General features: G+C 46.0%; 1 protein-coding gene across 7 annotated transcripts in view; it reads right to left on the bottom strand.

Annotated features, from left to right (window-relative positions):
* The window catches only part of fam13b (family with sequence similarity 13 member B), a 190,423-nt gene that overhangs the window by 88,853 nt on the left and 86,792 nt on the right, over nt 1-14,778 (bottom strand). For all 7 annotated transcript variants that reach the window (XM_072512300.1, XM_072512303.1, XM_072512307.1 and 4 more), the window contains one exon: nt 10,333-10,390. In XM_072512300.1, the coding sequence (XP_072368401.1) occupies nt 10,333-10,390 (58 nt within the window). The remainder of the gene's footprint in view (nt 1-10,332; nt 10,391-14,778) is intronic.

Raw genomic sequence — 14,778 nt, 5'->3', positions numbered from 1 at the left:
GCGTGGGTTTTACCCACACAACCCAAAGATGTGCAGGTTAGGTGAATTAGCCACACTAAACTGTTCCTTAATTGGAAACAAGTAATTGGGCATTCTAAATTTATTTTTAAAAAATAATAATTTTAAGGTATGTGGGAGTCACTAGCTTGGTCAACATTTAGGGCCCATCCTAAGTTTCCCTCACGACAGTGGTGGTCAGCTGCCTCCTTGAACCGCTGCAGTCCCGGCACAGTATCGTTAGGGAGAGAATTCCAGGATCTTGACTCAGCAGCCAGTTGATATATTTCCAAGTCAGGATGGTGGGTGCCATGGAGCGGAACTTCCAGATGGTTGTGCTCCCAGGTATCTGCTGTCCTTGTTTTCTGATGCTGGCGGTTGTTGGTTTGGAAGGTGCTGCCTAAGGAGTCTTGGTGAGTGTACCTTGGTACATGGTACACACTGCTAGCAGTATTTGTTGGTGATGGAAGGAATTAATGCTTTTGGAAGGGGTAGCAATAAACAGGCTGCTTTGTCGTGGATGTGAGCCATCATCCAGGAAAGTGAAGAATATTACATAACACTCCTGATTTGAGTCTTGCAGATAGTGGACAGGCTTTGGGGAGTAAGGAAGTGAGTTTACTCACTGCAGGATTCCTAGCCTTGGACCTGATAGCTGCATTATTTGTATGATTAATCAAGTTCAGTTTCTGCACAATGACAACCCCAGGATGCTGATAGTGGAGGATTTAGCAAGGGTAATACTATTGAAGGTCAAGGGGGTGGTGGTTTGATTCTCTATCTTGGGAGCTGGTCGTGGCCTGGCACGAATGTTACTTGCCACTTATCAGCCTCAAGCCTTGATATTGTCCTTGCTGCATTTGGATATGAACTCTTCATTTTGATATAGACTCTTCATATGTGAGTCGTCGCAATGTGCAATCGCCAGTGACATCCCCACCTCTGACTTTATGATGGAAGGAAGGTCATTGATGAAGCAGCTGAAGATGGTTGGGCCCAGCATAGTACCCAGAGATATCCTGGAACTGAAATGATTGACCTCCAACCACCATAACAAATCTTCCTTTGTACCAGGTATAACTCCAACCAATGGAGAACTTTCCCAGATTCTGATCGACCCCTTTATGCCAAAGGGCAGTCACACTCACCTCACCTCTCAAATTCAGTTTGTGTCCTTGTTTGAACCAAGGCTGGACTCAAGCTGGGAGTTGGTGAGCAGCTGTTTGATAAGCAAGTGCCGCTTGATATTGTTATTATGACCCCCTTCCATCACTTTACGGATGATCGAGTGTAGGGTAGTGGCGCGGTAATCGGCTGGGTTGAATTTCTTGGGTACAGGACATACCTGGACAATGTTCCACATTCCTGGGTTGGTGCCATGTTGTAGCTGTACTGTAACAGCTTAGCAGCAAGTTCTGGAGCACAAATTTTCAGTTCCATTGCAGGAATATTGTCAGGGCCCATAGTCTTTGCAATATCCAGTTTCTTGATATCATGGAGTGAACCAAGTTAGCCAAGACTGACATTTGTGATGCTGGGGACCTCTGAAAGAAGCAGAGATGGGTCACCCACTCAGCACATCTGGCTGAAGATTATTGCGAATGATTCAACCATGCCTTTTGCACTGATATGTTGGGCGCCTCTATCATAAAGGATGGGGGCATTTGTGGAGCCTCGTCCTGTAGCGAGTTGTTTAATTGTCTACCACCATTCCTGGCTGGATGTGGCAAGAACTTGAATTTGGTCCACTGGTTGTGGAATTGCTTAGCTCTGTCCATCACTTGCTGCTTGGCAAGCAAGTTGTCTTGTGTGGTCGCTTCAACAGGTTGACATATTTTTAGGTTGCTCCTGGCTTGCCCTCCTGCACTCTTCATTGAATCAGGATTGATCTCTTGGGCTTGGTGGTAATGGTGGAGTGGGGGATATGCCAGGCCATGAGGTTGCAGATTGTGTGCAATTCTGCTGCTGCTGAGGGCTCACAGAGCCTCATGGATGCCCAGCCTAAAGTTACTAGATCTGTTTGACGGCTATCTCATTTCACATGGTGGTAGGCTGACACAACACAATGGAGGATATCCTTAATAGGAAGACAGGACCTAGTCTCTAAACGGACTGTGCGGCGGTCACTTCCTGCCGATACTGACATGGACAGATAGATCTGCAGCAGGCAGGTTGAGGAGGATGAGTATTTTTCCCTCTTGTTGGTTCCCTCACAACCCGCCACAGACCCAGTCTGCACCTGTCCTATAGGGCCCCCGCCAGATCGGTCTGTGGTGTTACTACAGAGCCACTCTTGGTGATGAACATTGAAGTGCCCCAACCAGAGAGTGTATTCTGCATCCTGGTCAACCTCATTGCTTCCCCCAAGTGGTGTTCAACATGGAGGGGTAGCTGAGAAGGGATGGTATGTGATTATCAGCAGGAGATTGCCTTGCCCATGTTTGACCTGGTGCTACAAGACCTCATGGGGTCTAGACTCAATGTTGAGGACTCGCAGGGCAACCCTCTCCTGACTGTATACCACTGTACCACCACCCCTGCTGGGTCTGTCCTGCCAGTGGGACAGTATATATCCAGGAATGGCGATGGGACATTATGTATTTGGGACGTTATCTGTAAGGTATGATTCTGTGAGTATGACTGTCTCAGGCTGTTGCTGAACTAGTCTGAGAGACAACTTTCTCAATTTTGGCTCAAGGTCCCAGATGTTAGCGAGGAGGATGTTGCACAGTCAATAGGGCTGGGTTGGCCAGTGCTATTTATTGACTGCTTTTGTAAAGACACGATCAGCTTCTATAGGGAAGAAATGCATTAGCAAAATTAAATGATTTGCCTGCACTCACTATTAATGATTTGTCTGCAATAGAGACAATAACTCAGTCTCTCTCCTTTGCTGAGAGTATCATTTATAGGTTTGATCTCAACTGCAATTTTACAAACAACCCCGTTTTGGGGAAAAATAAATTTAATCATTTTCTTATTATTTAGGTTTAAGTTAAAATAGATGATAAATATACATTGAAGAATGAAGGGGTTGATTTAACATTTATCATAATTGAAGAAATCAGGAATAATTCTTTGTCACCATCTTGACAAGAGTCAGAGGAACGTATTAAGCCAAAATGGTCAGCTTTATTCCCAGCATCTACCTTGTCAAGCCCATTACAAAATGTATGTTTATATTAGATCACTTTTTAACTAGGGTCTAATCTACTCAATTGTTCCTCATAGAATATTCTTTTAATTTCAAGAATCAGTCTCATAAACCTTTGCTGTGTTCCCTCAGAGGTATTCCCTCCAAGGTATTTTCTTCTTTGGATAAGGAAACTGTACTGGTACTTGCATAATCATAAGTCAGACTTCTTAACTCTTTCACTCTAATCCCTCTGTAATAAAGGCCTTCCTAATTGCTTGTTGTACCTACATGTTGAAATTTGGGTACAAGAGCACCAAGTGCCTCTGAACGCCAAAATATCCCTTTTCCACACTATTTAAAAAACATTCGACTTTTCTGTTTTTCCTACCAAAATGGACTTGCAAATTTCCCCATATTATATTCCACCCATTGTGTTCTTGTGCACTTAATCTGTTTATACCACTTTTGGTCCTTCTCGCAGCTCACTTTCCCACCCAACTTCACAATGTCATTATACATTATACTTGGTCCTTTCATCTAATTCATCAATATAAATTGCAAGTAGCTGAGGCCCAAGACTTGGCGATCCTTAAAGGTCTACATCCTGCCAATCTGAAAATGACCCGTTTGATTATCAGCTTTATGCAGTTCACCAACTCTACACAAACTCATTAACAATTTCACATCAAATGAAAGAGAAATTCATCATGCAAGCAGAAAAACTGTCAAGATGAAAATAATTAGCACTGGATTGTGGCAAGAACAGTGCTGGGTGAAACAAATATTAAAAACATACAAAATAAAACAAATGGTTTGGAGGATAAAAATCATCATCAGCATGTGTTCAGGTAAAGCACCAATTACCGAAACACAGGAGGAAGCAGCACTCAATTGGTCTAGCAAGAACCATTGGACTTTGTTGGATGTTTTATTAACTTTATGATTAAAAGTGAATTAACTTCATTTTTCTCTTTTAAAGACTTGCAATGTGGGATTCCGTGCTTCATGCAATCATATATGACAATGGCACAAAACCTACATGTTTTTTTCCCAAAGCTCCATTTCATCCCATTGGACTCTAAGAGTACCTTGCTTGAATTCAAAGCTAGTATAGAATCATAGAGCACTGAAAGCACAGAAGGAGATCAGTTTGCCCACCGGGTCTGTGCCTGCTCTCGTGAGCTATTTAAACTAGTCCCACTCTCCCATAGCCCTGCAATTTTGTTTTCTCTTAAGGGGCTTATAGAATTCCCTTTCAAAAATCCTGATTGAATCTGCCTCCATGACTTCCACTAAGGTCGAAATTATTTTAATAAAGTCTATTAGGATCTTCTCGTAAGGAACTTAACCATTTGATCACTCCTTTTACATTTTCTTTCATTTGGGCTAATTAAAATAATTTCAGATCACTAAACTAAGGAGAATAAACTTATTCTGTAATAACACTTCAGTTTGTATATTAAAAAAAAAAATCAACTTCCGGGTGCGGCGATGACCAGCTAGGTCGCACGTTTCGGCAGCTCCCGGTGGAACGGACTTTTGGGCTCTTAATAGGAGCCCCAACGGCAATTTTAACGGCTAAAAGCACTGTGCGGTAAACCAGAAGGGAATCCCCCCCTGGATACGGATGGAAAAAGGAGAGGAAAGTGGCCGGATTGCGGTGGATCCTTTAGAGCAGCGGAAAGGAAGGCAAGCAAAAACCAAGATGGCGTCGGAAGGTGGCAGTTTCATATGGGGCCCTGAACAACACGAGTTTTTGAAACGCTGCGTGGAAGAGCTTAAAAAGGAGAAGAAGAAGGAGCTGTTGGCCCCGATATTACAGGCGATTGAAGGGCTAAAAGATGAGCAAAAGACCCAGGAGCGGGAGCTTCGGGTCGTGAAGGCAAAGGCTGCCGAAAACGAGGACGATATACAGGGCCTGGTGGTGAAGACGGAGATGCACGAGGCACACCATAAACGATGTGTGGAAAGGCTGGAGGTGCTGGAGAATAATGCGAGGAGGAAGAATTTTAAGGATTCTTGGTCTTCCTGAAGGTGCAGAGGGGGCGGACGTCGGGGCATATGTGAGCACGATGCTGCACTCGTTAATGGGAGCGGAGGCCCCGACGGGTCCGTTGGAGGTGGAGGGAGCATACCGAGTGATGGCGCGAGGACCGAGAGCAGGAGAAATTCCCAGAGCCATAGTGGTGAGATTCCTCCGTTTTAAGGACAGAGAGATGGTCCTCAGATGGGCAAAGAAAACTCGGAGCAGTAGGTGGGAGAACGCGGTGATCCACGTACATCAAGACTGGAGTGCGGAGGTGGCGAGAAGGAGGGCGAGCTTTAATCGGGCCAAGGCGGTGCTTCATAAAAAGAAGATTAAATTTGGAATGCTGCAGCCGGCAAGACTGTGGGTCACATATCAAGGGAAGCACCACTACTTTGAAACGGCGGATGAGGCGTGGACATTTATTGTTGAAGAGAAATTGGAATAAGTGGGTTATTAAAAAAGAACGTTTGAGACAAAGTGGTGGGGCGAATATGGGGGGAAAAAGGGGGGGGGGGGGGGGGGGGAAAGAGATGATTTTTATGTTGTTAATCCTGCGACCCAGTAACTTTTCTCTCTCCCACAGGTTGTGGGGGAAGGAGGAAGGGAGGTGGAGGAGCTGGGGGCGTTGGCCATTGGGGGCGGGGCCAAAAGGGAAGCGCGGGCTTTGTTCCCGCGCTATGATAATTATGGCGGGAATAGGGAAGCAGGAAGGAGGGGGCGTCGCACGGTGCAAGCCGAGGTCACGGGGGGAAGCCGAGGTCGGCCAGAGTTTGCTGACTTCTGGGAGCAACATGGGGGGGTGTAACTACACTAGTGGGGGGGGGGGGGGGGGGTGGGAGGGGGGATTTACTGGGTTGCTGCTGCTGGGGAGAAGGGGGAGCTGGTATGGGGTGGGGTGGGCGGGGCGGGAGGGCACCGCCTGGGGGGGACACAGCTGCGTGGGAACCGGGTGAGGAGCTGGATAAAAGGGGATGGCTAATCGACAAGGGAGGGGGGGGGGGGTAAAGAGCCCCCCAACCCGGCTGATCACGTGGAATGTGAGAGGGCTGAACGGGCCGATAAAGAGGGCACGGGTACTCGCACACCTTAACCACATCTGCCTTAAGTTTCTTATGTTACAGGAGACGCATTTGAAACTGATAGACCAGGTTAGACTACGCAAAGGATGGGTGGGGCAGGTGTTTCATTCGGGGCTAGATGCGAAAAACAGGGGGGTGGCTATACTAGTGGGGAAGCGGGTAATGTTTGAGGCAAAGACCATAGTGGCGGATAGTGGGGGCAGATACGCGATGGGGAGTGGCAAATTACAGGGGGAGGCGGTGGTCTTAGTGAACGTATATGTCCCGAACTGGGATGATGCCAACTTTATGAGGCGCATGTTTAGACGTATCCCGGACCTAGAGGTGGGGAAGTTGGTAATGGGTGGAGATTTTAACACGGTGCTGGAACCAGGGCTGGACAGATCGAGGTCCAGGACTGGAAGGAGGCCGGCAGCAGCCAAGGTGCTTAAAGACTTTATGGAGCAGATGGGAGGAGTAGACCCATGCAGATTTAGCAGACCTAGGAGTAAGGAGTTTTCGTTTTTCTCCTATGTCCACAAAGTTTATTCGCTAATAGACTTTTTTGTTTTGGGAAGGGCGTTGATCCCGAAGGTGAGGGGGACGGAGTATACGGCTATAGCCATTTCGGATCACGCTCCACACTGGGTGGACTTGGAGATAGGGGAGGAAAAAGAACGGCGTCCACCCTGGAGAATGGACATGGGACTAATGGCGGATGAGGGGGGGGTGTCTAAGGGCGAGGGGGTGCATTGAAAAGTACTTGGAACTCAATGATAATGGGGAGGTCCAGGTGGGAATGGTCTGGGAGGCGCTGAAGGCAGTGGTTAGAGGGGAGCTGATATCAATCAGGGCACATAAAGGAAAGCAGGAGAGTAGGGAACGGGAGCGGTTGCTGCAAGAACTTCTGAGGGTGGACAGGCAATATGCGGAGGCACCGGAGGAGGGACTGTACAGGGAAAGGCAAAGGCTACACGTAGAGTTTGATTTGCTGACAACGGGTACTGCAGAGGCACAGTGGAGGAAGGCACAGGGTGTACAGTACGAATATGGGGAGAAGGCGAGCAGGTTGCTGGCCCACCAATTGAGGAAAAGGGGAGCAGCGAGGGAAATAGGGGGAGTGAGGGATGAGGAGGGAGAGATGGAGCGGGGAGCGGAGAGAGTGAATGGAGTGTTCAAGGCATTCTATGAAAGATTATATGAAGCTCAGCCCCTGGATGGGAAGGAGAGAATGATGTGTTTTCTGGACCAGCTGGAATTTCCTAAGGTGGAGGAGCAGGAGAGGGTGGGACTGGGAGCACAGATCGAAATGTAGGAAGTAGTGAAAGAAATTAGGAGCATGCAGGCGGGGAAGGCCCCGGGACCGGATGGATTCCCAGTTGAATTTTACAGGAAATATGTGGACTTGCTCGCCCCGCTACTGATGAGAACCTTTAATGAGGCGAGGGAAAGGGGACAGCTGCCCCCGGCTATGTCAGAGGCAACAATATCGCTTCTCCTAAAGGAGGAAAAAGACCCGCTGCAATGCGGGTCCTATAGGCCTAATTCCCTCCTGAACGTAGACGCTAAGATTCTGGCCAAGGTAATGGCAATGAGAATAGAGGATTGTGTCCCGGGGGTGGTCCATGAGGACCAAACTGGGTTTGTGAAGGGGAGACAGCTGAATACGAATATACGGAGGCTGCTAGGGGTAATGATGATGCCCCCACCAGAGGGGGAAGCGGAGATAGTGGTGGCGATGGATGCCGAGAAAGCATTTGATAGAGTGGAGTGGGATTATTTGTGGGAGGTGTTGAGGAGATTTGGCTTTGGAGATGAGTATATTAGATGGGTACAGCTGCTGTATAGGGCCCCGATGGCGAGCGTGGTCACGAATGGACGGGGGTCTGCGTATTTTCGGCTCCATAGAGGGACGAGGCAGGGATGTCCTCTGTCCCCATTATTGTTTGCACTGGCGATTGAGCCCCTGGCAATAGCATTGAGGGGTTCCAGGAAGTGGAGGGGAGTACTCAGGGGAGGAGAAGAACACCGGGTATCTCTGTATGCGGACGATTTGTTGTTGTAGGTGGCGGACCCGGCGGAGGGGATGCCAGAGATAATGCGGATACTTGGGGAGTTTGGAGAATTTTCAGGATATAAACTGAACATGGGGAAAAGGGAGTTGTTTGTGGTGCATCCAGGGGAGCAGAGCAGAGAAATAGAGGACTTACCGCTGAGGAAGGTAACAAGGGACTTTCGCTACTTGGGGATCCAGATAGCCAAGAATTGGGGTACATTGCATAGGTTAAATTTAACGCGGTTGGTGGAACAGATGGAGGAGGACTTCAAGAGGTGGGACATGGTATCCCTGTCACTGGCAGGGAGGGTGCAGGCGGTTAAAATGGTGGTCTTCCCGAGATTCCTCTTTGTGTTTCAGTGCCTCCCGGTGGTGATCACGAAGGCTTTTTTCAAAAGGATTGAGAAGAGTATCATGAGTTTTGTGTGGGCCGGGAAGACCCCGAGAGTGAGGAAGGGATTTTTGCAGCGTAGTAGGGATAGGGGGGGGGGGCTGGCACTACCGAGCCTAAGTGAGTACGACTGGGCCGCCAATATCTCAATGGTATGTAAGTGGATGGGAGAAGAGGAGGGAGCGGCGTGGAAGAGATTGGAGAGGGCGCCCTGCAGGGGGACTAGCGTACAAGCTATGGTGACGGCGCCGTTGTCGTTCTCACCGAAGAAATACACCACAAGCCCGGTGGTGGTGGCTACTCTGAAAATTTGGGGGCAGTGGAGACGGCATAGGGGAAAGACGGGAGCCTCGGTGTGGTCCCCGATAAGAAATAACCATAGGTTTGCTCCGGGGAGAATGGATGGGGGATTTGGAACATGGCAAAGAGCAGGAGTAACACAATTGAGAGATGTTTGTAGATGGGACGTTTGCAAGTCTGGGAGCGCTGACCGAAAAATATGGGTTGCCCCAAGGGAATGCATTCCGATATATGCAACTGAGGGCTTTTGCGAGGCAACAGGTGAGGGAATTCCCGCAGCACCCGACGCAGGAGGTGCAGGACAGAGTGATCTCAAAGACATGGGTGGGGGACGATAAGGTATCAGACATATATAGGGAAATGAGGGACGAGGGGGAGATTATGGTAGATGAGCTGAAAGAGAAATGGGAAGAAGAGCTGGGGGAGGAGATTGAGGAGGGGCTGTGGGCGGATGCCCTAAGTAGGGTAAACTCATCGTCCTCGTATGCCAGGCTAAGCCTGATACAATTTAAGGTGTTACACAGGGCGCATATGACTGGAGCACGGCTCAGTAAATTTTTTGGAGCAGAGGATAGGTGTGCGAGATGCTCGAGAAGCCCAGCGAATCACACCCACATGTTCTGGTCATGTCCGGCACTACAGGGGTTTTGGGTGGGGGTGACAAAGGTGCTTTCGAAGGTGGTGGGGGTCCAGGTCGAACCAAGCTGGGGGTTGGCTATATTCGGGGTTGCAGAAGAGCCGGGAGTGCAGGAGGCGAGAGAGGTTGATGTTTTGGCCTTTGCGTCCCTAGTAGCCCGGCGCAGGATACTGTTGATGTGGAAGGAAGCCAAGCCCCCGGGTGTGGAGACCTGGATAAATGACATGGCAGGGTTTATAAAGCTGGAACGGATTAAGTTCGTCCTAAGGGGATCGGCTCAAGGGTTCACCAGGCAGTGGCAACCGTTCGTCGAATACCTCACAGAAAGATAGAGGGAATGGAAAAGAAGACAGCAGCAGCAACCCAGGGGGGGGGGGGGGGGGGAGACCCAGAAGGACTCTCAGGGATGTTAGTGTATAAGTATAATATGTATAGGTTGTTGTTATAGGTAATTGTATACTAGACTGCTGAATTGTATTTTTGGAGAGTATTTATTTGGGACAAGGCAGCTGCCATTTAGTTTTGTTTTTTAATTTTGATGTTGTTTATATATTATTTATTTCTGGTTTAAAAAACTGGCCATTGTTATTTATATTGTTATATTACTGTGTAAAAGATACACAATGTACTGTTATGGTTGGCCAAAAATTTTGAATAAAATATATATATTTTTTTTAAAAATCACAAAACTAATTTCTCATGCAGTTATGTAAAATGTCCTTACTTACCGAGGTTAATTTGAAAGAACTATCTACGTCAATTTCAGAAACAGAAGTGCCTTCTTGCCTGCAAAAACATAGTAAAAAGGGTACTTAATAGTTTGCTTTTGACCTGTATTCAAACTCAGGTCCTCAAATAACCAGGATCCCTTTCAATAGTTTTCATTCAAAATTCAACACGTTTCAATATTTTAGTTGTCTTCAGAGGAAGAAACAAAACTTCCCAGAAATGCTGAGGAACTAAGGGTCTCGTGAGAAGCGGGATTTGAAAGAAATTAGTATCACTAAAAAATATTTCGAGAAATTAATGGGACTGAAAGCTGATAAATCCCCAGGGCCAGATAATCTACATCTCGGGATACTAATGGAGGTGGCCATGGAAATAGTGGATGCGTTCGTTGCCATCTTCCAAAATTCTGCAGATTCTGAAACGGTTCCCTCAGATTGGAGGGTGGCAAATGTAATCCCACTATTTAAAAAAAAGAGCGGAGGGAGTAAACGGGGAATTCCAGACCAGTTAGCCTAACATGAGTAGTAGGAAAATTGCAAGTGTGTATTATAAAGGATGCGATAACGGGGCGCTTTGAAAATATCAACGGGGTTAGACAAAGTCAACATGGATTCATGAAAGGGAAGTCATGTTTGATAAACCTACTGGGGGGTTTTGAGGACATAATGAACAGAATGATAAGGGAGAACCAGCAGGTTTGATGTATTTGGATTTTCAGAAAGTTTTATTTACTAAATTTAGAGTATCCAATTTTTTTCCCCCCAATCAAGGGGCAATTTAGCTTGGTCAATCTACCTACCGTGCACATCTTTGGGCTTGTGGGGGTGGGACCCACGCAGACACGGGAGAATGTGCAAACTCAGTGACCCAGGGATGGGATTGAACCCAGGTCCTCGGCACCGTGAGGCAGCAAAGCTAACAACTGCACCCTTTGCTTTTGATAAAGTCCCACAATGTACTGGTATGGATTGGGAATTGGTTAATAGACAGGAAACAGTAGGAATAAAAGGGTATTTTCCAAAGTGGCAGGCATGACTAGTAGGGAGGTGCAGGGATCAGTGCTTGGGCCCGAGCTATTCATAATATACATCAATAGTTTGAATGAGGGAAACCAAGTGTAATGTTTCCAAGTTTGCTGATGACACAAAACTTGGTGGGAATGAGAGTGTGGTGAGAATGATGTTAAGAGGCTTCAAGGCGACGCAGACAATTTGAGTGAATGGGCAAATACATGGCAGATAAGTGTGAAATTACCACTTCGGTAGGAAAAGTTAAATGGCAGAGTATTATTTAAATAGTGATAAATTGGGAAATGTTAATGTCCAAAAGGATTAGAGTATCCTTGTGCACCAATTATCAAAAGCAAGCATGCAGGTGCAGCAAGCAGTTAGCAAGACAAATGATATGTTGGCCTTCATTGCAAGAGGACTTGAATACAGGAGCAAGGATGTCTTGCTACAGCTGCACAGGGCCTTGGTAATACCACATCTGGAGTATTGTGTGTTTTGGTCTCCTTACCCAAGAAAGGCTTATGCTTCCAAATAGATGGAGTGCAGTGAAGATTCACCGGACTGATTCCTGAGACGGCAGGATTGTCATGAGAGGTTGGGGCGACTAGGCCTGTATTCACTGGAATTTAGAAGAATGAGAAAGGATCTCATTGAAACAGATAAAATTCTGACAATGCTGGACAGACTGGATGCAGAGATGATGTTTCCTCTGGCTGGGGCACCTAGAACAAAGGATCACAGTCTCAGGATGTGGGGTGGGCCATTTAGGAGAGACAAGAAGAAACCTTTTCACTCAGAGGGTGGTGAAGCTGTAGAATGCACTTACCACAGAAGTCTGTGGAGGCCAAGTGGCTAAATATATTAAGGAAATAGATAGAATTCTGGACTCTAAAGGCATCAAGGGGAATGGGGAGTGTACAGGAGTATGCCGTTGATAGAGGGGATCAGCCGGGCAGCACAGTGATTAGCACTGCTGCTTCACAGCGCCAAGGACCCGGGTTCGATCCCGACCCCAGGTCACTGTCTGGGTGGAGTTTGCAAATTCTCATTTGTGTGGGTCTCACCCCCACAACGCAAAAAGATGTGCAGGTAGGTGAATTGGCAACAACAAAATTGTCCCTTAATGGGAAAAAGAATTGGCTGCTCAGAATTTATCTTAAAAAACAAAAAGAGAGAGAGGATCAGCTATGATCATATTGAATGACAGAGGGCTCGAAGGGCCAAATTACCTACTCATGCTCCTATTTTCTATGTATCTAGGGGGCAGTTGGAAGGTTGCAACCATTCGAGTCAGAAAGGAAGAAAAATTGATTTTTGTTAAAGCATCAGAAGAGGCAAAGGGTGAAACAGAACAACGGACCAGGACAACTTTGTTTTCAGTAGCACAGATTCACTCTCAAGAGGTCCAGAGTGTATGTAGCAATACACGGAGCTGAGTATAGATCTCAGGATTTGATAAGAGCAACGTCAAAAAAATGCAGAATATCTTGAAGATATCTATCATGGGTGAATCGGGTGCATGAAGGGTGGAACTTCAGTTGGAATCCATATGGAATAAGTCAGAGCAGGAGACAGTTGCTGAGAATAGAGTTGTAGCTTGGAGTAAATTTTATTGGACAATTAAGCAGGAGAAAGGAAACAGACAGCAATGAAAAACAAAGAAAGAGAGAAATGCAAATCCTGGAGAGAAGCATAAAACCTCTTCAGGTTAGCTTTCCTGGAAGAGAACTGACACTGAGAATTGCCTGAGTCTGGGCAACAAGCCTCATGAGAAAAGATTGGCAGAGTGCATTCACAGATTCATCAGAAGGTTAATTTATGAGGACAGGTGGAATGGACCAGCTTATATTCCCTTGTGTATAGATGGCTAAGAGGTGATCTAACTGAAGCGTGAGCTAGTCCACACCATCTGAGGACGTCACGATCCTGGGCAGTCTGTAGGATGAACATACATTAAATTAGGGCCAGTGCATCAAATTAATGTCTTTCGGCTGATAATGGGGTTGTAAAACAAAAAATGGCCTTTATCATGATTTTATGTGCAAGGGGGAACAGGGATCTTCACACAGAAAGAGGAACGGAGTGCAAACACTCAATGTGTGTCATGATCCAAAAGGTAATTGTAATATGATCCTATGGTAATTATGAGAAATGGTATTGAGACAATTAAAGGCATCAAGAAGGCCCAATGTATTTTGGCTGTGTATGCACATTTTTGTCTCATTTCAATTAATTGTTTGTACTGTGTACCTTGGTTTCACTACATTAAATTTAGCACACTATCCCTTGTCTGAATCTTGTTTCACCAGGATTTAATAATGTGCATGACATGCAATGATAAAAGGAAAATTGTTATTAAAGTGGAAGCAAATCACTGCATGGGAGTATTCATAATGGAATCATGGTCTCCAAATATTGGTGTGATTCTGCATTGTTGCATATGTGTACACTTTGGGTAGCAATACAAATTAGAATAAAATCAGTCCAATAAGGTGTTTATTAATTTAGAATTTCAAAGGCTCTATTTCTCTGGTGGGGCAGTTCAGAACCAGTGGATATTAGCAGACTAGACAATTCAGGGTGATGGCTGGAAACACTTCCTCAAAAGATTAGTGGGAATCTGGAACATCCTCACCAAAAATGCAATTGAGGTGAGGTCAATAGACAATTTCAAAACAGAAATTGATATATTATGTTAGAAGATGGATAACTTGAATTAAGATGCAGATCAGCCATTTTCTAACTGAACAGTGAAATAGATTTAGGGACTGAGTGGCCTGCTTACATTCTTAGGTTCCAGACTTGAAAATGGCAAACCTAAAATTAAAGCCCATTATGCTATTACAATTGTTTTGTTTTGATCATTTTTTTAAAGAATTAACCCTGCACTTCCTTGGGTCAGCTGTGGCTCAGCATTCTCACTTCAGAGTCATAAGTTGTACATTTAAGTTCAACTCTCTGGGACTAGAGCACAAAAGTCAAAGTTGACACTCCTGTGCAGTACTGCGGGAATTATGTACTGTTGAAGGATAAGGATAGGGATAGGGCAGGGGAATGGCTCTGGGTGGGGTTCTCTTTCAGAGGGTCGGTATAGACTTGACAGGCCGAATCACCACCTTCTGCACTGGGGATTCTATGAAGGTGCCACCTTTCTGATGAGGCATTAAACCAAGGTACTGTCTGCCCCCTCAGCTGTAAAAGTTCTGTGAAACTATTTTTTTTTTTTTTAAAACACAACAGGGGAGTTATCTGACCAACGTTTATCACTCAATAAGCATGATACAAAAAAAAAAAAATTCTGGTCGTCATCACATTGCTATTTGTGGAAGCTTGCCATCTGCAAATTGGTTCCAGTGTTTTCCACATTACCACAATGAAATTTCAAAAAGTATTCATCAGGTGAAGTGTCTCGAAACATCTGGTGGTCATGAAGGA

This window comes from Scyliorhinus torazame, chromosome 7 (genome assembly GCF_047496885.1).
Source record: "Scyliorhinus torazame isolate Kashiwa2021f chromosome 7, sScyTor2.1, whole genome shotgun sequence".
NCBI classification, from domain to species: domain Eukaryota; kingdom Metazoa; phylum Chordata; class Chondrichthyes; order Carcharhiniformes; family Scyliorhinidae; genus Scyliorhinus; species Scyliorhinus torazame.
The sequence above is the reverse complement of the archived record's forward strand: the minus strand, read 5'-3'. Positions and strand labels throughout refer to the sequence as shown.